Source organism: Piliocolobus tephrosceles, chromosome 1 (genome assembly GCF_002776525.5).
Source record: "Piliocolobus tephrosceles isolate RC106 chromosome 1, ASM277652v3, whole genome shotgun sequence".
In the NCBI taxonomy this organism is placed as follows: Eukaryota; Metazoa; Chordata; class Mammalia; order Primates; family Cercopithecidae; genus Piliocolobus; species Piliocolobus tephrosceles.
The window spans coordinates 167,307,240-167,333,706 of record NC_045434.1 but is presented as its reverse complement, the minus strand read 5'-3'; the positions used below and the strand labels follow the sequence as shown (position 1 = coordinate 167,333,706).

Below are 26,467 nucleotides of genomic sequence, written 5' to 3'. Positions count from 1 at the left end.
CTTGTGGAAGTTTACATTACCTCTTTTAAGTGTTGGGATTACAGGTGTGAGCCACCGTGCCCAGCCTATATTACCTCTTAAAGACGCAGTTTCCTCATCTATAAAATGGGGTTTGCTATAAGGACCAAAGATTACATCCACTAAGAGACAAGCACATCCCAGGCAGGTGGTAAGGGCAGAGTAGATGAAAGCTTCCATCACTGTCTAAGACATTTATGACAATAGATCCTGTTACCTGTACCCCAGGTGGGTTGACCCAGGCAGCAGCCTTGAAGAGGTGGCTGCCAGGGTCAGGATGGGGGAACGGGCTCAGTCCCACCACACTCATACCTCCCTAACCTTGGTCTGCAGCAGCTGACACCCTGGCTTACCTTGCCAGGCTCTACTTCATCTGTCATGACCCCTGTCATAATGACGGCCTCATCCAGGGAGTAGAGCAGCCCTTCCACGAAGTGGTTCTCCTGCCGCTGGGACTCGTGGGTGAACTTGGCACAGATAGCCTCCAGGCCCTGCACTGGCTCGAACCGCAGCTTGACGTACTTCTTAGCAGGGATGATGCGGATCTCGGCGGCCACCAGGAAACCCAGCGTCCCACAGGACCAGGGTACGGCATAGAACAGGTCTGAGTTTTCGGACTATGAGATAGAATTGATGTGTTGAGAGCTGGAACCTTGGGCTCCACATTATGGCATGCAGTCACTTGGGGGAGCACAGCCTGGGAAAGTCCCTATTCTCTCACTATCTTGTGTAAACCCAAACAATGAGCTTCACAAACTGTGCTTGCTGGGCTTTAGTTTTCTCTCTGCAGCTTCGACATGACATGGAGCCTAATACTGCCCTCTGTCTCAGGGACCCTCACGGAGAGAGCATCCTCCTCCTCTCATCTAGGCACAGCCCCTGACCCACAGGCTATTCAGCTGGGACTGGCACTGCTGCCCAGTGACCCACAATGGCAGGGGCATTGCCCAAGGGCAGAGGTCCAAGGCCAGGCCTCGACTCCCTTAGTGGGTGTCAGGCAATGTAGCTGGGGAATATTAAAATGCCTCCCTTCTGAACCATAACTAAAATTTACAAGGCCTTTCCCAGTCCATTGGCTTGTGGGATCCACCCCCGACAGAGTCCAGGGAGAGTGCTGGCACCCCCTTAAAGAAACTGAGTCTCTCAGAGCTGCCATGACTCACCGAAGTCTTCCCAGAAAAGTCGGCTGCAGCAATGCCAGGGCTCAGGCAAGACCACCTAACTCCCCAGCCAGCGTTTTTCCTATAACACCTCATCAGCTTCCATAAATCAATGTCCAACCTCATTGTTTTATTGTTTAGACATATGTCTTGGACACAGCTGACTTTTCCTTGGCCATTCTAATTGGGATTCTTTAGTTCTAATAAAGCTCTTTTGCAAAAGTCCAGCCATGTCTTGCCTTTACTAAGAGGACAGCCCCGTGCAGTCTCCACGAAACCTGAATGCTCTTGGTGGCGGGCACAGTGAATGCAGCAGGGCAGGAGAGCTGGAGCAAGGAGGGTCTGCAGCAGGCTGGCAGAAGCCTCAGGAACAGCAGCACTAGGCTCACCGATTCCCCCTTGGGCCCGCAGCTAATCACATTCCCCTGGCCATGGCAGTGACAAGGACATACTTGCTGCATGCTCAGCTCTATGCAAGGAGCTTCCCATACAGGACCTACTTATTCCTCTTGACCATGTATTTGTTAGTGAGGGACCTGGGCCTCAGAGAACGGAAGGAATTCACAAATGTCTGTCTCCTTTCTCTGCCGATAATAAATAGGTCAAAAGACAGGGCTCCCGCAAGCATTCAGGAAAGTAGAATGAATTGATGTGAATCTTGCTAGGGGTATCTCTCACCCCAGACCAGTGCTGCCAAGCTGGGAGTCTTTCCCTGGGCCCTCTTCTGTGAAGTGAAGGAGTCTGGTGGCTCCCTGAAATACCCACTTCAACAGGACCGACTGTCCCTCTCATCCCAGGGGCCCCTCACACCTGCCAGGACAGATTCAAGGTTATTTAAAGTGTCAATCCTATCCCACCCCTTCGGTAAAACGCTTTAAATGTTTGAATCCCAGTTTGGGTGGTAGAACTGTCTTTTATTTTTCTAAAACAGCCTCTCTAATCACTTTTAGTTACCTGATCACAGGCTGCATAAAGATGTTTCAGTCAACAATGGGCCACAGATACATAAGATTATAATGGAGCTGAAAAAGTCCTGTTGCTTAGTGGTATCACGGCTATCACAGCTGTCTTAATGTCATACTTGTGTGTTTATGGTAACACTGGTGTAAGCAAACCTACTGTACTGCCAGTTGTATAAAAGTACAGCACATATAATTATGTACACTACATTATAGTTGATAACGATAAATGACTCTGTCATTGGTTTATGTATTCACCACACTATATTTTTAATTGTTATTTTAGAGTATACTCTTTCTGCTTATTAAAAAAAGTTAACTGTAAACAGCATCAGGCAGGTCCTTCAGGAGGTATTCCAGAAGAAGGCATTGTTGTCAGAAGAGATGACAGCTCCATGTGTGTTATTGCCCCTGAAGACTTTCCAGTGGGATGAGATGCGGAAGCGGAAGCGTTATTGATAATCTAAACTCTGTGTAGGCCTAAACTAACATGTGTTTATGTCTTGACTTTTTTTCTTTGAGACAGGGTCTCACTCTGTCACCCAGGCTAGAGTGCAGTGGTGTAATCACGGCTCACTGCAATCTCTGCCTCCCAGGCTCAAGTGATCTTCCTGCCTCAGCCTCTAGAGCAGCTGGAAATACAGGAACATACCACCACGCCCAGCTAATTTTTGTATTATTTGTAGAGACACGATTTTGCCATGTTGCCCAGGCTGGTCTCAAACTCCTAAGCTCAAGCAGTCCATCTGCCTTGGCCTCCCAAAGTGCTGGTATTACAGGAGTGAGCCACTGCACCCAGCCTTGTGTCTAAGTTTTTAACAAAAAAAGTTTAACAAGTTAAAAAAAAAAAAGCTTACATAGAAAAAAGCTTATAGAATAAATATACAAAGAAAGAAACTATTTTTGTACACCTGCACAATGTGTTTGCATTTTAAGCTAAGTGTTACTACAAGAGTGTAAAGTTTTTAAAAAAGTTTATAAAGTAAAAACGTTATAGTAAACTAACAGTAATTTATTATTGAAGAAAGCAAATTTCAAAAAATACATTTAGGGTAGCCTAAGTGTACAGTTTATAAAGTCTAAAGTGGTGCACAGTAATGTCCCAGGCCTTCACATTCACTCACCACTCACTCACTGACTCACCCAGAGCAACTTCTAGTCCTGCAAGCTCCACGCATGGTAAGTACACTATATACGTGTACCATTCATCTTTTATACGGTATTTTTACTGTACCTTTTCTAAGTGTAGGTATGTTTAGACACATAAATACCATTGTGTTACAGCTGCCTACAGCATTGAGCACAGTACCATGCTGTGGAGGTCTGTAGCCAAGGAGCAGTAGGCTATCCCACGTAGCCTAGGTGTGAAGTAGGCTATCTCATCTAGGTTTATGTAAGTACACTCTTATGTTTGCACAATCACAAAATTGCCTATAACTTGTTTCTCATAACATATCACTACTGTTATGTGACACATGACTACACTTCACAGTGTTAAGACACACAGCTTTGATGCCAAGGCCTGACTTCCTCCAGAAAGGCAGGATGGCATAATCAATGGCTAAGGGGAGGGACCTGGGAGCCTGATTACTGGGGTCTCAGTCCCAGCTGTGTGACTATAGCAAATTTATTAATATCTCTGAGCTTTAGTTTCCTATCTATAAAATAGGGATCATTAGGTTGTTGAAGGATTACACGCATGCCTTAATATATACATAATGCATTTATAACATTGCCCAAGCTCATATAAAGGGTATACAAATTTTTGTTATGGATACAGACCCAGACTGAACAGGTATTTGAAATGAAGCACACCTAGAAGAGCCACCTCCCTGACCTCAGCATCCTTAATGCCCAGAGCAGGCTGGCATGGACGTCTCCCATCACTGAACTCACCGGAGTGCATCGCACAAAGCTGCCATCAGCCAGGACCAGCTCATATGCAGTGCAGATGTGTTGGAACAGGCCGTATTTGTGGGACGATGACTCGATGCCTGTGCCCATGATCAAGCCCCCTGCAGAGACATCACACAAAGTGTCAGTAGGGAGAGCTGTGGGCACAGGGTTGGGGGTGGGTTGGAGCTGGGGGACCTCCTAGCATGAGGGAAGCATGGTAGGCTAGCAGAAATGGGGCTGTTGACTTAGGGGAGATTTCCCACCTGTCAATCTAGAGAGCAGGAGAGGGAAGGAGGGGCTTAGACGGGAGCATGAGGGCATCCTTAGAGGAAAGGGGTGGCGAGCAGACCTTGTCAAGGGTACTCAAACCTCACCTCTGGCCAGACTCAACCTAGAAATCTTGTGCATTCATCTTGAGAGGGACTTTAATGAAAAGGGGGGTTGAAGGGGTGACAGGAAGCCCTGTCCCATGGGAATAGTTAAAAGAACTGAAGGTGTTTTCCCTAAAGAAGATGCTTTGGGGACTATGAATCCTATGGGAGGAGAAGAGAGACTAGATTTATTCTGTGTGTTCCATGGGGTGGAATTGGAGCAACGGGAACAAGTCACAGGGAAACAGATTCAAACCAGAAATTAAAAGTGCCTTCTGATAACCTGAGCTGCTCAGAAATGGAACAGCAGGCAGTGAACACCCTGTCACTGGAGCAGGCAAGTAAGAGACAGAATGACTTCTGTCACAGATGGAATAGCAGCGATTCCAGGACTAGATGGAGGGTGGCCAAGGCCCATCAGCTCCAGTCCTAGGACCGTGTGTCTCTTCTTGCCCATTAATATAGGGTCCTCACCCACTGTGAGGTCATCAAGCTCAGGCAACACGGGGAGAGTCCAGCCAATGGAGGTCAGCAGGGCAGTCACCTGGCCCATGGTCACCAAGGGCTCCACACGGACAATCTGTTGACACAAGGAAAGAAACCCTGGGTCAAAAGGAGGCTGCCAGGCCCAAGGGGAGCTCCTACACACAGGTGTCATCTCAAACCTTCCCAAATACTCACTGCAGGGATTCCTATACAGTCTTTACAGGCTCTTTCTAGAACATTGTCTTTAATTACAGGGAATGTGATTTCTGGCTCTCGGTTAGCTAGTGTTTAACCTCGTCCTTCAAGTATCTTTATACTAAATATTTGATTTATCCTTTTCTAAATTGCAGGAGAAATACTCATTCACTTAGAAGATACAGCAAAAGTGACGAGGAAAACAAAAATCACCCATCCTGGCCAGGCGTGATGGCTCATATCTGTAATCCCAGCCCTTTGGGAGGCCAAGGTGGGTGGATCATCTGAGGTCAGGAGTTTGAGACCAGCCTGGCCAACTTGGTAAAACCATTTCTATTAAAAATACAAAAATTAGGTGTGGTAGTGGGCACCTGTAGTCCCAGCTACTTGGGAGGCTGAGGCAGGAGAATCGCTTGAACCCGGGAGGCGGGGGTTGCAGTGAGCCGAGATCTTGCCACTGCACTGCAGCCTGGGTGACAGAGGGAGACTCCGTCTCAAAAAACAAAAAACAAAAAACAAACAAACAAAAAAAATTCACCCATCCTAGTTCTTCAGAGTTACTAATATTAATAACAGAGTGTATTTACTTTTTTTTTTTTTTCCTCACACATACTATATTGGTACTGTGAACCCCAAATATCAGAGACAGGTCTCAGTTAATTTAGAAAGTTTATTTTGCCAAGGTTGAGGATGTGCGCCCATGACACAGCCTCAGTAAGTCCTGACAACATGTCCCTAAGGAGGCTGGGGCACAGTTTAATCTTATACATTTTAGGGAGACAGGAGACATCAATCTATACATATAAGAAGTATATTGGTTCTGTCCAGGAAGGCGGGGAAAACTTGAAGCAGGGAGAGGGCTTGCGGTCACACGTAGGTAAGAGACAAGTGGCCGCATTCTTTTCAGTTTCCGATAAGCCTTTACAAAGGAACTAATCAGAATGTGCATCTATCTCAGTGAGCAGAGGGAAGACTTTGAATAGAATGCAAAGCAGGTTTGTCCTGAGCAGTTCCCAGCTTGACTTTTCCCTTATTTTAGTAATTTGGGGGCCCCAAGATTTTCCTTTCACACCATTTTGTATGTTTTAACACAACACACACAAACAAAAAGCATATCTCATTTTCTGTCTTGCCTTTTTAAAATGTAATACTATACTATGACCATCATCTGTTATCATTACACATTCTTGGAACATGTGATTTTTTAATGTATACATCCCTTGGACTTCTACTTCTAGCCGAAGTGGAACAACAGGAACCAGATTTACCCTGCTGCCTGAAAAAAAACCTGAAAAAATATATGAAATAAGAGTTTTCAATGTAGCGCACATAAACAATGAAAGTTAGTGATCCCCAGAGAGAGGAAACAAGGTGAGCTCTGAGGCAGGAGGACTGCTTGAGGCCAGGGGTTCGAGACCAGCCAGGACAACACTGCGAGACTTAAAAATAAAAAATAAAAAATAATTTTAAAAAACGGTGAGCTCTAGGGATGGCCCATCTAACTGCCTGGAGTTAGGCAGTGCAGGGAGAAAAACCCAGGTGGAGCCCGGAGGACTTTCTAAGAGTTAAAAAGATGGAGGTGCCAGGCGCGGTGGCTCAAGCCTGTAATCCCAGCACTTTGGGAGGCCGAGACGGGCAGATCACAAGGTCAGGAGATCAAGACCATCCTGGCTAACCCGGTGAAACCCCGTCTCTACTGAAAAATACAAAAAACTAGCCGGGCGAGGTGGTGAGTGCCTGTAGTCCCAGCTACTCGGGAGGCTGAGGCAGGAGAATGGCGTAAACCCAGGAGGCGGAGCTTGCAGTGAGCTGAGATCCGGCCACTGCACTCCAGCCTGGGTGACAGAGCGAGACTCTGTCTCAAAAAAAAAAAAAAAGATGGAGGTGAGGTTGGGCATGGTGGCTTACGCCTGTAATCCCAGCACTTCGGGAGACCGAGGTGGGTGGATCACCTGAGGTCAGGAGTTCAAGACCAGCCGGATAACATGGCAAAAACCTGCCTCTGCTGAAAATACAAAAAATTAGTTGGGCATGGTGGCAGACATCTGTAATCCCAGCTACTCAGGAGGCTGAGGCAAGAAAATCACTTGAACCCATGGAGGTTGCAGTGAGCCAAGACTGCACCACTGCACTCCAGCCTGGATGACAGAGTGAGAGTCTGTCTTAAAAAAAAAAAAAAAGAAAAAGAAGAAAAAAAAAAAGATGGAGATGAGAGTTTCAGAAGACCAAGGTGAATAGAGCGTGCAGGGTACAGTACCGGAGAGGAGAGAGTTGCACAGACAAAAAACTGAAGAAATGGAAAAGGCGTCCTTGGGAATTCAACTGAGTACTAATCGGTAAATACATGTGAGGCTGTTACCCGAGGCTGAAGCCAGGTAAAAAACTGCCAGAAAAGACAACAAACAGGTAATACACTGGGTGTGGTGGCTCATGCCTATAATCCCAGCACTTTGGGAGGCCAAGGAGGGTGGATCGCCTGAGGTTAGTCAGGAGTTTGAGACCAGCCTGGCCAACAAGATGAAACCCCAACTCTACTAAAAAAAATACAAAAAATTAGTTGGGCATGGTGGTGGGCGCCTGTAATCCCAGTTACTCAGGAAGCTGAGGCAGGAGAATCACTTGAACCCAGGAGGCGGAGGTTGCAGTGAGCCGAGACTGCACCACTGCACTCTAGCCTAGGCACCAAGAGTGAAACTCCGTCTCAAAAAAAAAAAACAAAAAAAAGATAACAGGTAATAGTACCAGGGGATCAGACAGGGCAGGAGATAGTGTCTGTTCCCACAAGCCAGACTGGTAACCTGATGATTCACAGGGCACTGTGTAGAGTACTCAAAATGATCTTGCCTCATAATTAACTCGAGATTAAATACCGCCCTGGCCCCATCTAAAAAATCAAGACCCAGTGGGATCAAACTATTTCCAAGTAACATAGCTGCCTCCTAGAGCAAAACTCAAAATTTATAGGAATATAAAAATACCCAGCTCCCCAAAAGGTAAAATATTGAGTATTACAATGTCAGAATCCAAAAGAATTTTACCAGGCATACAAAGAGGGAGGAAAATTCAACCCACAATGAGAAAAATCAATCAAGCCAACAGACCCAGAACTGACACAGATATTAGAACTAGCGAACAGGAACATCAAAACATTTGTAATAACTATATTCTCTATATTCAAAAATTTAAGTAGAGACATTAAGAATATATTAAAAAGATCCAGCCAGGTGCAGTGCCTCACACCTGTAATCCCAGTGCTTTGGGAGGCCAAGGCAGGCAGATCACCTGAGGTCAGGAGTTCGAAATCAGCCTGGCCAACATGGCGAAACCCTGTCTGTACTAAAAATACAAAAAAATTAGCCAGGCACAGTGGTGTGCACCTGTAATCCCAGCTACTCTGGAGGCGGTGACAGGAGAATCACTGGAACCCAGGAGGTGGAGGTTGCAGTGAGCCGAAATCACGCCACTGTACCCAGTCCAACCTGGAGGACAGAGCAAGACTCCGTCTCAAAAAAAAAAAAAAAAATCCAAATCAAACTTCTGGAAATGAAAACCACAGTGTCTGAAATGAAAGATACAATGGATGGCACTAACAGCAAATTAGACATTGCAGAAGAAAAGATTAGTTAACTTAAATACACAGCCACAGAAATCATCCAAAATGAAAGAGAGGAAAAATTTTTTAAATGAACAGTGCCTCAGTGACCTGAGCTGTAGAAGAACTTGAAATGGCCTAATATATAGGCCTAGCAGTCTCTAAACTAGATGAGAAAAAGGAGGGGGCAGAAAAATAGATGAAGAAATAATGGTCCCCAAATTTCCTGATTTGATGAAAAACTATGACAAATTCCAAACAAGAATCATGAATAAAACTATACCAAAGCACATCATAGTAAAATTGCTCAAAACTAGTGATAAAAAATTAACATACTTCTAAATAATCCATGGGTCAAAGCAGACATCAAAAGCGAAATCAGAAAGTATTTTGAACTGAAATAAAAAGAAAAGAAAACATAGAAATTTGTGAGCTGCCTCTAAAACAGTGCTTAGGGGAAAATTTATAGCACTAAACATTTATATTAGGAAAAAAGGTCTAAGTCAATGACTTAAACTTAAAAAACTAGAAAAAGAGTAAAATTAAACCCAGTGTAAGAAAAGGAAGGAAATAATAAAGACCAAAGCAGAAATCAATGAAACTGAAAACAAAACACACACACACAAGGGGAAAAATCAATGATATCAAAGCTAGTTTTTGAGAAGATCAATAAAATTCAATAGCCTTTAGCCAGACTGTTCAGGAAGAAAAGAGAACAGAAACAAAATACCAATATCAAGAATGAAAGACGTGACATATTGCTACAGATGTCTATAGGAAGTATTGTGAACAACTTTATGTCAATAAATTATACAACTTAGTGAAATGGATAAATACCTTTGAGACATAAACTACCAAAGCTAACCCAAGAAGAAATAAATAAACTGAAGAGCCCAATATCTATTAAAGAAATTAAATTTGTGCTTAAAAACTTGCTCACAAAGAAACCTCCAGGTCCAGAAAGCTTCATTTTAAGGTTTCTATAAAACTTCTAGAAGAAAATATAGAAGAAAGACTTTCTGACATTGGATAGGCAAAGATTTCCAAATAAGACATCAAAAATACAAAGTAGGCCAGGCACGGTAGCTCACACCTGTAATCCCAGCACTTTGGGAGGCCAAGGTAGGTGGATCATTTGAGGCCAGGAGTTCAAAACCAGCCTGACCAATGTGGTGAGACCCCCTCTCTATTAAAAATACAAAAATTAGCCAGGTGTGGTGGTGCGCACCTGTAATCACAGCTACTTGGGAGGCTGAGGCACAAGAATTGCTTGAAACTGGGAGGTAGAGGTTGCCGAGAGCACTGCACTCCAGCCGGGGCCACAGAGCAAAACTCTGTCTCAAAAAACAAAAATATAAACAAACAAATGACAAACAAACAAAACCCCCACAACGCATAAAAGAAGAAATTAACAAATTGGGAACAAATTGGGAAATAAAACTTCTGATTTGGCCAGGCGTGGTGGATCACACCTGTAATCCTAGCACTTTGGGAGGTCAAGGCAGGCAGATCACCTGAGGTCAGGAGTTCGAGACCAGCCTGGCATTATGGTGAAACCCCGTCTCTACTACTAAAACTACAAAAAATTAGCTGGGCATGGCAGCACATGCCTGTAATCCCAGCTACCCAGGAGGCTGAGGCAGGAGAATTACTGGAACCTGGGAGGCGAAGGCTGCAGTGAACCGAGATCGCGCCACTGCACTCCAGCCAGGGCGATGGAGTGAAACTCTGTCTCAAAAAGAAAAAATAAATAAAGCTTCTGGTTTTTAAAAAGAGAAGCCGTAGACTGCGAGAAAATATCTGCAAATCATGAATCTAATAAAGAGTGTTGTTTCAGGGTCTAATATCCAGCATCGATAAGGAACTTAAACTTACAGGAACAAAACATCCCCATTAAAAAGTGAACAAAGGACATGAACAGACACTTTTCAAAAGACAAGCATGTGGCCAAGAAGCATATGAAAAAAAACTCAACATTACTGATAATTAAAAAAATGTAAATCAAAACTACAATGAAATACCATCTCACACAGTCAGAATAGCTATTATTAAAAAGTCAAAAAATAACAGACGCTGGAGAAGTTGCAGAGAAAAAGCAACATTTATACACTGTTGGTGGGAGTGTAAATTAGCTCAACCATGTGGAAGACAGTGTGGTGATTCCTTAAAGACTAAAAAACAGAAGTAGCATTCAACCCAGCAATCTCATTACTGAGTATATACCCAAAGGAATATAAACCATTCTATCATAAAGACACATGCATATGTATGTTTACTGCAGCACAATTCACAATAGCAAAGGCATGGAATCAACTTAAATGCCCATCAGTGATAGACTGGATAAAGAAAATGTGGTATGTACACCATGGAATACTATGCAGCCATGCTCCTTTGCAAGAACATGGATGGAGCTGGAAGCCATTATCCTTAGCAAACTAACGCAGGAACAGGAAATCAAAAACCGCATGTTCTCACTTATAAGTGGGAGCTAAATGATGAGAACACATGGACACATACAGGGGAACAACAGACACTGAGGCCTATTGTGGAGGGAGGGAGAAGGGAGAGGATCAGAAAAAATAACTAATAGGTACTAGGCTTAGTACCTGGGTGATGAAATAATCTGTACAACAAACCCCAGGACACACGTTTACCTATATAACAAATCTGCACAGGTACCACTGAACTTAAAAGTTAAAAAAAAAAAAAAAAAGTTTCTTGAATATATAAGAAAACAACCTGATTTTTTTTAAATTGGCGAAAGCTTTGATCAGGCCTCACCGAAGAAGATACACAAATAGCAAACATGCACATGAAACGATCATTAGTCACTAGGGAAATGTGCAATGAAAAACTATTACACATCTATTAGAATGGCTAAAATTAAGACTAACCATACCAAGTTTATTACAATGTGGAACAAGAACAACACTCACACTGCTGGTGGAAATGTAAAATGCTACAATCACTTTGAAAAAAAATTTGGCAGTTCCTTAAAAAGTTAAATGTACACCCACCACATGATCTAGCCACTCCTAGATATTTGCCCAAGAGAAAGGAAGGCATATGCCCAAAGACTGTTCACAAATGTTCCAATTTAGTTGTAATTGCCCCAAACTGGAGCCAGCCAAAATGTCCATCAGTAGGTGAATGGATAAACCAACTATAATACACCCACACAATATGTGTGGGAATATGACTCAGCAGTGAGAGAGAATGTACTATTGACACACGCTTCAACATGGATGAATCTCCAAATAAAGATGTTGAGTGAAAGAAGTTAGACAAACAAAAGGCACCGTATGATTCCATTTACATAAACTCTAGAATCAAACTAATTTATAGTGGCAGAAAGGTCATTGTTTGCCTAAGGCTGTGGGGCGGGTTGGGGAAGAGGTAGGGCTAGGAGCTAGAGGAAGGGATTACCAAGGAGCATGAGGAAATTTTGGGGTGTGATGGGTATGTCTGTCATCTTGATTGTGGTAATAGTGTTACCACACTTTAAATCCATCAATAAAGCTGTTAAAAAAATGGTATAGAGAGATTAAGTAACTTGGCCAAGGTCTCACAATAATAACAAAATGCCATCAAGTAGACATACCATATTTAATGACTCCCCTATTATTGGATATTGTGTTGCTGTCAATTAGAAATAATACTGTGATATAATCGCTCTGTGTTGGGTATCTTTAATTATATTGAAGCCTATTTCCTTTTTCCTTAAGCCAGGTTTCGAGAAGTAAAATTACTAGACGGGCCAAAAAGTATGTACATTTCAAAGGCTATTAAACAAGAGGGTCTCCAGGAAGCTTGTAACAAGACCCACGCCTCTCAGTCACTTCTGTAGCCCATTTTTTACCACCACACTTCCTTATCAGGAAGGGGTAAGTAGATTCCTTTTTGCCTCTCATTTTTGCTCATGAATTCCCCATTCCTGACTTCCTGTGGAAACACAAAGGGTTCCCCGGAGCTATTATGACCCATCTCTCCCCTGGTGGCTATGAGGCTTAAGGACAGCAATGGCAGGGAGTATCTTCTATGACTGTGGGCATTGGTCCTGTCCACTCTGGGATGCCCTTGGCTAAAATCATTTCCCTGTGAGTCATTTGCACCAGAGGCAGAGCCCCACCTGCTCCCACAGCCCGGAAAAGTGCTACTCTCACCTGTTTCTTGGTGTCCACTTCCAGAATGTCCATCAGGTTGATCATGATGTTTTTGTGCGTCTTCTTGTACTTCCCGACACGTAGTGAGACAGTGAGCCAGCCAGGGCGCCCCGTGCACATGAAGGTCTTGCTGCCCTGCTCCTTCCATTCCCGCACCTGCAACCACAGGACAGAGGGTGAGCTGGCCCCACCTGGGATCCCCCGAGCAGCCTGCAGCCCTGCTTTCATCGAGAGGGAGCTGGGAATGATGCCTCCATCAGGCACTGGAGAAACAGAACGATGAAAAGACCTGCTGGCCCTACCCTCTGGCACCTCCCTGGCCAGCAAGGCTGACAGAAAAGCCAACATATTGCTACACCATAAGGCAGAATGATGAAAGAGCTAGAATGGAGGATCAAAGTGTTCTGAAAACATTAACTCTACTGGGAAGTTCAGAAAAGGTTTTGTAATGGTAATAATAGCAAGTATAAAAATGACGACCATTTACTGGGTATTCCCAACACACTAGGCATCTCCTTGCACACTGTCTTGTGTAATTCCCACAACAGTCCCAGGAAGTTAGGATGACACCCTTTTTTTGAGGATGAGGAAACTCAAAAGCAAAAGAACTTGTCCAAAGTCACACAATTGGTAAATGGCAGAGCTGAGATTCATAGCCAGGACTGTTTGACTTCAGGACAGGAAGGATAGATGGGGCTGTGGTAACAGTTCACAGGGTAATAGCTAACATGTATGGAGGCTTATCACATGCCAAGGCCTGTTTAAACATTTGTATATGTTAACTCATGCATCACTTTGACGGGGAGAGGAGGAGCAGGGAAGGACCACCAAGCCAATGGAAGGAAGAGGTTTTACAAAACCTCTAAAGTAAGTGACCAGAGCACAAAACACAGAACAAATGGCCCATGGATGACAAGCCCACCAGAAACGCAGGATGAAGTGTTTCTTTTCTGCCGAGATACACAAGTGCAGGGTAGGTGGATATTTGTCGTTTTGACCTGTGACCATCCATTTCCTCTTCATCCACTTCTAACAATCCCCATCTTCCTTTGGTCCAAGTGAGACTGATTCTACTCCCCTGACCCAGGAGGTGGGTACGTGACTGAGGTCTGATTCTATCCTTTGGCCAAAGAGACAGGTTAAGGGATGGGTCTACGACCCAAGTCAAGCCAATGAGACCAGTTCCAGGACAGCCACTCTCTCTTTACTGGGGTTGCTAAGCTGGTTGGATATGAGCCAGAAACTGTTGGGGCCTCTGCAAGGAGAGAGGCTCCAGAGAATGAAGTCAACCTAGAGAAGCAGGGCCAACAGATGGCAGAGGGATGGACAGATGGTGATGGCGGACAGAGGATCCTGGATCCAGCCATGCCTGATCCAGTTGTACTCCCAGACTTTTCAAGACCTGAGCCAATAAAATCCCTTTGTGCTCAAGTCAGTTTGAATTGAGTTTCTTTCACTTGCAGCCAAAAGTCTGGTCAAATACTAGTCAGGTCTCCTGGAGAAGGCTGCACTGGAGCTGGCCAGGCAAACAGCTCAACATGGGGAAGGACTATCCTTTGATCAGAGGCCAGTAGGGGGCAGGTATTAAGGAAGAGATTCCTGTCATTTGGGGGAAAAGGGATGATAGGTGGGATTCCATGACCAACCAGGTCTTGTCCCTGCCTGAATCTGCAGCCATGGAGTTTGATACAAGCCCAGAGATGGGAGGGAGTGATTAGGGGTGCTGCATTTAAGCTGGAGGCCAAAGAGAGAGCCCAGAAAAAAGGGCAACTGGGTCAGACAGCTATTACAAGCCAGGTGTGAAGCAACTAAACCAGACCTACAGGGGGGAAGGGAAAGCCTGGGAAAGAAGAGATGTCAGAGTTCAGGCTCTGAAATCAAGCTAACCCAGGTTCCAGCCCCATTTACTGACTAGTCTTCCTGAGCACATGACTCACACTCTGAAACTCAATTTTCCCCGTTTGCAAAATAGGCACAAGATCTACCAGGGTTGCTGTGAGGATGGCAGTGGCCCATGGCAGGTCTGGGGTAGAGGCTAGTCCAGCTGGGCGCCTGTCTTTCTGCTCACAGTGAACCTTGTGGCTTAGCTGAGATTAATAAGCACTCGCTAGGCTGTTTTGAGCCAGGTCCTACGGGCCACAGGCGAGTCACATAACAGTCCCTGCATTCTAGGAGCTCACAGTCTGACAGGGGAGACAAGCAGGTAAATGGAGAATTTGAACTCGAGGAAAGAGCTAGGAAGCAGTGTGCAGGTGGGGAGGGAGGACAGGCAGAGGCTCTGGAGCCATGACTGTGACCAGCAAAATCCAGAGCTACAGGGCAAAGTACTTCCAGACACTGGGTTTTCCCACCAGGCCCCAGGTCTTATGCCTCATGGGAACGTCTCTCCGCATCCATCTTCATGCTCTTGCCTACAGCACCCAGCGCGGAGCAAGCAGAATATGGAGGCTGCTACACCTACGGAAGGGTGTCAGCAGGAAACAGAAGCTCTCTGCAACCTGATGCCAGCAAGAGAGGAACATAAGGAGAAGCAGAGGCAGTCAAGAAACTGCCCAGGTCCCTGGATGCAGAGGAGGCTCCACTGTGAGCCACAGCAGGTTACAGGCTCCGTGGGTGCCTGAGGAACTGAGAGACGGACCGACTGCTTTTGTCAAGGAGTGAGGAGACCTCCGTCACCAGAGGCTGTGAGGCTCTTCCCTCCCGCTTCTGGGCTGGGTTCTACCTTCTTGCTTTAGTCTTCTATCCTAAACCCAATCAAAAGCGTCTTGCTGTTACAAAATAAAGTCCAAACTCGGCCTTGGCATCAAGGCCCCTCTCCAGCCTAGCACCAAACAGACTTTCCGACGTTCTCCCGCTTGCGCCCTGCACTTGTAAGCTTCCCAGCCTTTGCTCACACCAGTCCCTCCACCCACACACCTTCCCCCAATCATTTCCCATACTTCCCAATCTTTAGACCCAGCTCCACCTCCCGGAAGCCCTTCCTTCTCTGAAATGTTTGGGCCGGGTGAGAGTTACCTGAGTGCTGCGCACCTCCCCCCTCTTCCCCTTCTTCATCTCCCTCCAGGTACCCGCATACGCCCTGCACACAGTGGGCACTCTGCCTGTTCTGTTCCCCCGCCCCCATCACATTTTTGTTTCGTTCCAACCCCTCTCCAACGCCAGCTCCCCACCCCCCCGGGAAGTCCAGGCCACCCCCGCACCGCAGCTCCTGTCACCACCTCGCGTCCCGCTATCCCCGCGCACGCCGCCCCCAGCCCTGAGTCCCGGCCGCACCCGGCGCCACTCACCTGCTTCTGGATGTCCCGCACGCGCTGCTCGTGCAGGCGCGGCGCGCTGCTGAGCTTAAACACCACCCAGGCGCGCACGTAGTAGTAGATATCGAAGATGAGCGACAGCGGCAGGAGGAAGAGGCACACGAACACCCAGCGCTGGTGGATGAGCACGAACTCCAGCCCCTTCACGCGCACCCACAGCAGGAATAGCAGCGCGCACACGGCCAGCGACACGGCGGGCTCCATCATGCGGCGCCGCGCGGGGAGGGCTGCGGGCTCGCGCCTCCTGTCACTGCCTCCAGTTCCGCGCCTGGCCCGCTCTGCGCCCGCCGCCTGCCGCCAGGGGAGCCCGGGATCGCCCGCCGCCTCGCGATTGGCTCGGGTCGCCGAGGTCCGGTGGGCCGAGACCCCGGCGGCGACCAATGGCGAGCCGCGCCGGGGATCGGACCAGGAACCCGCAGCTTTCATTGGCTTCAGGAGTCGGGCCGCTCCACCCTTTTCTCCCCGCCGTCGCGGGAGGCGGGGGTGGCGGGGACTGGGTGCCGGTGGGGTCCGCGGCGGATACTGGGGGCGGGCGCCTGGCACTCAGGGCCTCCGGCCCTCGGGGCTGCGGGGCCGCCTCCTCCAAACGCGCCTTAAGCGGTTTTGCAGTGGTTTTCCGCCCGAGGGCTGGGAGGCGCCCCGGCCCTGAGTCAGTCACCCTTTGGCCGGGCGGGCGGTTCCCGGGCGCGGAGGATGGAAACCTGGCGATAACCCCAGCAGGTCGTCGTCCCACTCGGTGTGCGCAAGGCCTCCAGAGGCATCTTTTCATTTTTAGGGGTCGCTTTCCACGAATTCATTTGAGCTACACAGCAGTCCTGGGCGGTGGGGAGTGATGAGCTCCATTGTATACACTTGGAAGCAGCCCAGAAAGGTGAAGACCTGTTCCTGAACTCCAGAGGCCATTGGAAGCGTGGAAGGCTATGGCTGGCACTCTTCCTCTTTTTCCAGTTGACTGAGGCAGATGGAAGGCCCGGAGGAGAAAGAATGAAGGAAGGCATTTCAGCCCGAGTAAACTCTCTAGACCCTCTCTGTGCCAGGCAGTGTTGCAAGCCTCGGGTAGGGTGGTGAGCAAAGCAGATGGCCCTGCCCTCACTCAGCAACCAGTGTAGGGGAGCTGCCACAGTTACCAGCAAAAGCTGAAATCCAGCGTCGTTTGCATTTCATATGGAATTTTAGGAAGTTTTCGAGACGTGTTAGTTTAGAAGCTAAACATGACATACCAAGCTCTTCTCTGTCTGGCCTTGCATACCTATCCAGTTCCCTCTCCATTCATCTCTGCCCTGACATGCACTCTTAGAAGCCTCCCTGGGCCTCAGCATTCCTCATTTGTGCTCCGCTGGTCAAGCTAGTACCTCTGAATACCCTTTCCCATCCCCTTCTCGGAGTTCATGTCACACATTCCGAAGCCAGCTCAGGGCCACCTCTAAAACATTTACAGCACTCCCCTCCCCATCCAGGTGCTCATTAAATAGTGTACATCTCTGTCACCGTTCTTTCATGTTACTTTATAATTGTCTCTTTATGTATCTCTCACCCTCACAGACTGAGCCTTAGGGCAAACAATGTCTTGTTCACTTTTGTCCTTCCAGCTTCCAGCACAGCACTTTGTGCACAGTAAACACTCCAGCGGCTGTTGACCAATGAATGAATGAAGATGGTAGGCTCAAATATTCAAGTTATCAAAGTGCAAAGAATGAGAGGTTGTTTGCACTGGACTTCAAAAATAAATAGCCTGGACCTGTACTGTCTTACACAACAGCTATGAGCTACTGGTATGTGGCTAGTCCAAGCTGAAATGCCCTTTAAGAGTAAAACACACACTGGATTTCAAAGACTTAGTACAAAGAAAAAATGCAAAATAGTTCATTAGTAATTTTTATGTTAATGACATGTTGAAATAACATTTTGATATATTGGGTTAAGTAAAATATAGTACTAGAATTAATTTCACCTGTTTTATTCACTTTTGAAAGGTGTCTACTAGAAAATGTAAAATTACAGATTTGTCTTGTATTACATCTCTAGAAGCTCCAACCAACAGGGGGACCCTGAAGTATGAAGAGGAAAGCCGATGTGAAAAATGCCTCTCCCTGGTTCTGTCTGACTCTGTTAGAGAGGGCTTTGCTTTAGAAGCTTAACTGTTCTGATTATTTTGGGGGCGTGAGGTAATCTGGAAAGTAAAGTTCAGCCTAAAAATTAACTGAAGTGTTGAGTGTTGTGTAGGAGAAACAGTGGAAATTACTGGTTAATCAGAATAGTTTTATACTTGGGAAGAGAAGGATGGAGTCCCAGAAAGTAGATAAAACTGATCTTTAGGAAACAATTCCCAAAAAAGGAAACGAATAAAGTACTCAGGTTGGGTGTAGTGGTTCATGCCTGTAATCTCAGCACTTTGAGAGGCCAAGAGGGGCAGATTGCTTGAGCCCAGGCATTCAAGACCAGCCTGGGCAACATAGCAAGACCCTGTCTCTACAAAAAAAAAAAAAAAAAAAAAAAAAGAGAGAAGAAGAAGAAAAAAAAAAGAGGAGAAGAAAAAAAGAAAAATAAGAAAAAAAAAAAAAAGACTGAGCATGGTGGCATGCACTTGTAGTCTCAGCTACTCAGGAGGTTGAGGTGGGAGGATCACTTGAGCCTGGGAGGTCAAGGCTGCAGTGAGCCATGATCATCACTACATACCAGTGTTAGCAACAGGCTGTCTCAACAACAACAGCAAAAAAGTGAAGAAGCACTCAGAACAATTGTTTGTTCAATGTGCATGTTTCTTATTCTCTCTTCCTGCCTACCCTCCTCATATTTCTTTTTTCTTTTTTTTTTTTTTTTGAGACGGAGTCTTGCTCTGTCGCCCAGGCTGGAGTGCATTGGCCAGATCTCAGCTCACTGCAAGCTCCGCCTCCCAGGTTCACGCCATTCTCCTGCCTCAGCCTCCCAAGTAGCTGGGACTACAGGCGCCCGCCACCTCGCCCGGCTAGTTTTTTTGTATTTTTTAGTAGAGATGGGGTTTCACCATGTTAGCCAGGATGGTCTCGATCTCCTGACCTCGTGATCTGCCTGTCTTGGCCTCCCAAAGTGCTGGGATTACAGGCTTGAGCCACCGCGCCTGGCCCCTCCTCATATTTCTGATTCTTCTTTTCTCGAATCTCCACAAACTCTAATCCTTTGGGTTGCTTTTATCCAGGTAAGGAAAACAGTCACTTGAGTTCAGCCAATTAATTAATTTTTTAAGTTAACATATAGTAAAACTGCTTAATCTTTGTACAGCTGATGAATGTTAGCATGATGAGGAGTACTACCACAATGAGGATACAGTATAGTTCCACCATCCCAAAAAGCTCCCTCTGCTGCCCCTTTGTAGTCATACTCTCCCCCACCTCCTAGCCCCTGGCAATCATTGTCCTGTTCTGTCACTATAGTTTTGATTTTCCAGAAGGTCATATGAATGGAATCATATGACATATAACCTTGGACCCACTAATTTTTGCTGGAGTCAAAGCAGCTCTCTTTGTCAGGGAATCTACTCGTATTATACATCACTTACAGAGTTGATGGAGCATGCAAACAGTCAGAATTCTTAGGAATAGGATGTTCTGGGCAACAACTTTTCAGGTTAACTAGGTAAACCCCTTTTATAGTTTGACTACATAGCAATCTTTCTACATTCTGAGTCTCTACTTCTTTCTTGATAAATAGAGCCTAAAGAACACAGGTTTTTTTTTTTTTTCCTTCAATTAAAGAGCATGATAGGCCGGGCGCGGTGGCTCAAGCCTGTAATCCCAGCACTTTGGGAGGCCGAGACGGGCGGATCACGAGGTCAGGAGTTCGAGACCATCCTGGCTAACACGGTGAAACCTTGTCTCTACTAAAAAATACAAAAAGCTAGCCGGGCGAGGTGGCTGGCGCCTGTAGTCCCAGCTACTCGGGAGGCTGAGGCAGGAGAACGGCGTAAACCCAGGAGGCGGAGCTTGCAGTGAGCTGAGATCTGGCCACTGCACTCCAGCCCAGGCAACAGAGCGAGACTCCGTCTCAAAAAAAAAAAAAAAAAAAGAGCATGATAGATAAACACCAGAGTCCTAACAAATTGCATTTTCTTACATTTGTGCAGGGCAGCTACTGAGATCATATGATCTTTACAACCAGTCTGAGGAGTGGCAATGCAGGGAATTATTAATATGTGTTATTTTTAATAAATGGGGACATTTAGACTCAGGTTAAGTGACTTACCTGATCAGTGTCTTATTCTGGTGAATAGAGAATTCTGATGCAGTTGGTCTGCAAACCACACTTCACACAGTAATCAAGGGAGCAGATTCAAATGATGGAAAGATCCAGAAGATGGGAGCCATTCATGTGGTTCTGTTCCATAGATATGAAGTAGAAGTTTTAGAATAGGGTTTGTTGAAGTGTGGTTTGCAGACCAACTGTATCAGAATGCTTGCTAAAATGCAGTCCTAGACTCTACCATATCCCACTGAAGCTAAATCTCCAGAGGTGGGGCCAGAAATCTACTTTGTAAGAAGGCTTCTACGTTATACTCATGCAGGCTAAAATTTAGGAGATTGGACTGAGTATTAATCCTGGAACTTCTTTAAGAATATTACCTTTGGGCCAGGTGCGTTGGCTCAAGCCTGTAATCCCAGCACTTTGGGAGGCCGAGATGGGTGGATCACGAGGTCAGAGATCGAAACCATACTGACTAACACGGTGAAACCCCGTCTGTACTAAAAAATATAAAAAACTAGCCGGGCGAGGTGGCGGGCACCTGTAGTCCCAGCTGCTCGGGAGGCTGAGGCAGGAGAATGGCGTGAACCCGGGAGTTGGAGCTTGCAGTGAGCTGAGATCCGGCCACTGCACTTCAGCCTGGGTGACAGAAAAAAAAAGAATATTACCTTTGTTTGACTGGGCACGGTGGCTCACACCTGTAATCCAGCACTTTGGGAGGCCGAGGGGGGTGGATCACGAGGTCAGGAGATCAAAACCATCCTGGCTAACACGGTGAAACCTTATCTCTTCTAAAAATATAAAAACTTAGCTGGGCGTGGTGGCAGATGCCTGTAGTCTCAGCTACTCGGGAGACTGAGGCAAGAGAATGGCATAAACCTGGGAGGCGGAGCTTGCAGTGAGCTGAGATCGCACCACTGCACTCCAGTCTGGGCGACAGAGCAAGACTCCATCTCAAAAAAAAAAAAAAAAAAAAAGAATATTACCTTTGTTTTAAAATAAAGCCCTAATAGGCCAAGGTTGATGGCTCATGCCTGTAATCCCAGCACTTTGGGAGGCCCAGCGGAGGCAGGTCACTTCAGGCCAGGAGTTCGAGACCAGTCTGGCCAACATGGTGAAACCCCGTCTCTACTGAAAATACAAAAATTAGCATGGCATGGTGGTGCACACCTATACGCCTATAATCCCAGCTACCTGGGAGACTGAAGGAGGAGAATCGCTTGAACCTGGGAGGTTGAGGCTGCAGTGAGCTATGAATAGCACCACTATACTCCAGCCTGGGTGATAGACCCTGTCCAAAACAAAAAAGAAGTCCGAATGCAGATTGACCAAGAGTTGGTGAATTCATTGGTCCAGTGACAATTTGAAAGACCCAGTTCTTTTTATCTTTTGCCTACTCTGTCTTCTCAGGTTAACTCCCCTGATGATGGCAGAGCAGCCATGTTCCGGGTGCTACATCAGATACAGTAACATCTAGCAAAATAAGGGGTACCAATTTCAGATGGAAATTAACCATTTCTGCAGCACATTCATTCAGTGATTTTAAATGTGTGGGAATTGTGCAAAATGCTGGGGACACAGTAGCGAATTAGACACAATTCTTGTCCTGACAGAGCATGTGCTGGATCTAGGTAATCAACAGATAATTATAAATCAACATAAGTACTATGATAAGGGTACTATAAAAGCACCTGATGATATCTATCTATCAATCTATCACTAGGTAGATAGATAAAGTTATATGCAGCCCTGAAGGGCTTCTGAGAGGAGGTGATGACTAAGCAGAGATACCGTAGGATAAGTGGAAGTTAGCCAGGTGAAGTATTGGGTCTAAGGAAAAAGCATTCCAGAACAGGGATACCATGTGCAGAAAGCTCAGAAGCAGGTGAGTAGATGCGATATTTGGGGGAATTGAAAGTTTATCCTGTACAGTACAAACAATAGAGAACTACTGGGAGATTTCTGAAGGGAGAGTACCACCATTATCACAATATTTAGGACAATTGCTCTGAATGCAGGGAGACAAATCAGTGGTGAGCAGGAGTGAAGCCAGGTAGGATGCCAACAAAAATCCAGGTGATAAGTGATGAGGTTACAAAGCTAAGGTGGTATCAGTAGAAATGGAAAGTAGATGAATAGTTGGAGACAGATTGAAGGAGAAGGTAGGAAAAAAGAAGAGGAGTCAAAAAGAAGAGGAGTCAAAGATGAGTTCTGGGCATTTAGATTGGATGACAAGGATGTTTACCAGCATGGCAGAGAATGTAGGTTTAGAATTAGTCTTGGGGTTAGAGTGGGAGGTAAGAGGAATTAGAGGTCATCTGGTATGGTGAAAAGAAATGATAACTGGACATCTTCAGGGTGTGCATAGCAAAGCCACAGAGTACGTCTCCTGTATCCTTTCCCTTTGGGTTGCTGATGTCTTCTTCCCAAGATGTCAATGAATCAATCTGACAAGTTAGCCCTTACTAAAGCATGGCTGTCTTTGAAGCAATAACATTTTCTTGAAAGGAGATTAATAGCAGCTATAACATTATGTTTTATGTAAAAATCATTGTATTGCTTCTGTAAACATGGCATATGCTTTTCTAAACAATTCAAACTGTATAGGGAAATACAGAGAAGAAACTAAAATTTGACTCATTCCATCATGCAGATGACTGAAGTTCACATTTTCATGACATTCCTTTTAGACATATCTCTAGACACATATACACATATGTATAGTATTTAATAAAATAAGAGCAACTCTACAGGAGCTTTCCAATTTGTTTTTTAAAATTTAACAATATACTATAGACATATGGTTTCTTTGTATTCTACTGTGTGTATTCAGGTGTATGTGTATAGGTGTGTGCACACCCATATGTGTGTAGCTTAATTTACTCAAAGAGTCTATTATTGAAAGACATTTAAGTGTTTTTAAAGTTTCGTTATGATGAGCAAAGTTTCAGTGAATTTTCCTTATTATTCGCATTTTCAAACTGTCAACCTAAATAACAACGAGAGACTCTCTAAAAGAAATATATTTGGGAATAAAACATTGTGATGGGAATACATGTGCCATAGTAAGCTATGTGCATTTTCAGGGAGGTAAAGGAAGACAAAGATTTTTAAAGGAAAAAATGAGGAGGATTACACAATTGTTTTGAAATAATTATCCTTGGCTGCAAAGATAAGTAACAAGGGTTATGCCTCACCGAGAGTACACAGGAAGTTGCTGGGCAGATGTCCTTGTGGAATCATGTTTTGTGTAAGCTTGTGATGGCCTTTAGTCCAAGGTTGTGGTTTTCGTAGTCTTTTTTTGTTATCTGGCATACATGATAACCCTCTTTTCATGGCCTTCCCAGCTCTATTTATCAGGGTTTTCTTGACATTAGTGAATCCATTCTGATGCTGACAACTGTTACAAAACTTATAAAATTTTCTTAAAATAAATTTATATTTTAAAACCTAGGCCAGGCATGATGGCTTACACCTATAATCCCAGCACTTTGGGAGGCTGAGGTAGGAGGATAGCTTGAGTTCATGAGTTTTGAGACCAGCCTGGGCAATATAGCGAGACCCCATCTCTACAAAAACACAAACAGCACAACCTATTGCAAAATCACTCTCTAAAAATGCTACCTTCGGGATATAAAAATAACAATGTCTCCACCTTTTTAAATTTTTTTTTTTTTTGCAACGGAGTCTCACTCTGTTGCCCACACTGGAATGCAGTGGCACTATCTCAGCTCACTGCAAACTCCACCTCCCGGGTTTACACCATTCTCCTGCCTCAGCCTCCCAAGTAGCTGAGACTATAGGTGCCTGCCACCATGCCTGGCTAATTTTTTTGTATTTTTAGAAGAGATAAGGTTTCACTGTGTTAGCCAGGACGGTCTCGATCTCCTGACCTCATGATCTGCCCGCCTCGGCCTCCCAAAGTGCTGGGATTACAGGCATGAGCCACCGCACCCGGCCCCCAGTGTCTCCACCTTTATATCACCATGATAAATCAACAGACAATTATAAATCGATGATAAAACAATGATCTCTTTGTTGTTTAAATGGTAGGAATCTCAGATACTTAGTTGGTTGCTCCATCTGGCCTTTCAGTATCTCCCATATCACACATAAAAGGAATTTGCTTAAGACCAGCCCACCATGGAGGAAATTCATCCATCAGTCTCCTTTTCCAGACTGCCAAAATGTTTAGTTCTCAGGACTTTCTAGATAAGAAACACAAGTGAATGTCCCAGACTGACCAGTCATAGTGATCCAAAGGCAGTCAGCAGAAATCAGTGTCATTACCATTTCTATCCTTGGTGCTGTGGCAGCGCAGAGTGTTTTCACCCTTTATGATCATTCTCAAGAGCAGTTCTTGCTGTTCCTTTGTGACTACAACCTTCTTTGTGGTCAGGTCAGTGACAAACTTTCTGACCAATGTTCTTGAGTCAACACTCATTCATTTAAGAAAGCAATCAATAAATCATTGAGTATCTATTAAACATCTTCAGAGTAGTCATAAAGTTCCTACGTATTAGCTTGTATCCCCTGTTATTTATTAGTTTTAATTTTTTTCTGGGTGGAACTTTATGATATCAGGGGCTTATTTCATACCTTCCAGCTGTCATCATGGATGGAAAGGTGCAGAATATGGAAACTTTTACAACTGGGATGGAGAATGGAGGATAGCATGCTTAGGGACCTGTGGCTATGCTTTACTATAAGCCAGGCATGCTGCCAGATGCTGGACATAAAACAGAAAATGAGATGTTCTTTTTTTTTTTTTTTTTTGAGACAGAGTCTCACTCCGTCGCCAGGCTGGATCTCTGCCTCCCAGGTTCAAGCCATTCTCCTACCTCAGCCTCCTGAGTAGCTGGGATTACAAATGCATGCCACCACATCCAGCTAATTTTTGTATTTTTTTTTTTAGTAGAGAGTGGGTTTCACCATGTTGGCCAGGATGATCTTAATCTCCCAACCTCGTGATCTGCCCACCTTGGCCTCCCAAAGTGCTGAGATTACAGGCATGAGCCACTGCGCCTGGCCGAAATGAGCTGGTCTATGCCCAACCCTCATGGAGCAGAGCTTGTCAACCTCAACATTATTGACATTTTTGGTTAGATATTTCTTTGCTGTGGGGATGTCTTAGGTATTGCAGATTGTTTAGTAGTAGCTAGATGCCACTAGCACCCTCCACCAAGTTGTGACAACCAGAAATGCCTCCAGACATTGCCACATGTCCCTGAGGAGGTAAATTCTTCCCTGGTTGAGAACCACTGGTGTAAGGGGAAGACAGACAGAACGAGAAATCACAAGTGAAATTCTTCTCAAGTTACACAGTAGAGAAACATAGACTGGTGAAGCAAGGACTTCATGAAGTCCAGGGCCTGACTGCCCAGAATGTGATCCTTGGACAGGCACTGCAGTCTGGATGACAGAGCGAGACTCCATCTCAAAAAAAAAAAAAAGTGAAGGCGCGGGCGCAGTGGCTCACGCCTGTAATCCCAGCACTTTGGGAGGCTGAGGCAGGTAAATCACAAGGTCAGAAGATCAAGACCGTCCTAGCTAACATGGTGAAACCCCGTCTCTACTAAAAAGTACAAAAAAGTAGCCAGGCGTGTTGGTGGGTGCCTGTAGTCCCAGCTACTTGGGAGGCTGAGGCAGGAGAATGGCATGAACCTGGGAGGTGAAGCTTGCAGTGAGCCGAGATCACACACTGCACTACAGCCTGGGAGACAGAGCGAGACTCCATCTCAAAAAAAAAAAGTGAGTTAAATCACAAATATCACAAAATCTAGAAAAATAATGTTATATTTTAATTAAACTGCCAGATACACTTCTCTAATACTTTCCCCCCCTACATTTTGGGGCTACATTCTCTTTTATCATTTCTTCATGTGACAACAATATTTTGGCATGTTATATAGATAGAATAAAATGATAATCCAGACTCTTCCAACATGGTTGATTAAAATTTATTTTTTTATTATTGATGTTTGGAACAGTTTTAGGTATATAAATAGCTCTTGTTAATACTATGATACAATTTGATTGTTGTAAAACTTGGTAAAGACTCTGTTAAGTTTTTTTTTTTTTTTTTTGAGGTGGAGTCT

General features: G+C 45.2%; 1 protein-coding gene across 1 annotated transcript in view; it reads right to left on the bottom strand.

Annotated features, from left to right (window-relative positions):
• The window catches only part of DHCR24 (24-dehydrocholesterol reductase), a 36,682-nt gene extending 20,178 nt beyond the window's left edge, over nucleotides 1-16,504 (bottom strand). Inside the window, exons 1-5 of the mRNA XM_023187817.2 lie at nucleotides 16,128-16,504; nucleotides 12,841-12,996; nucleotides 4,879-4,984; nucleotides 4,034-4,152; nucleotides 372-635 (exon numbers count right to left, since the gene is read on the bottom strand). Coding sequence (XP_023043585.1) covers nucleotides 372-635; nucleotides 4,034-4,152; nucleotides 4,879-4,984; nucleotides 12,841-12,996; nucleotides 16,128-16,361 — 879 coding nt within the window. The 5' untranslated portion in view covers nucleotides 16,362-16,504. The remainder of the gene's footprint in view (nucleotides 1-371; nucleotides 636-4,033; nucleotides 4,153-4,878; nucleotides 4,985-12,840; nucleotides 12,997-16,127) is intronic.
• Between the last annotated feature and the right edge of the window lie 9,963 nt (nucleotides 16,505-26,467).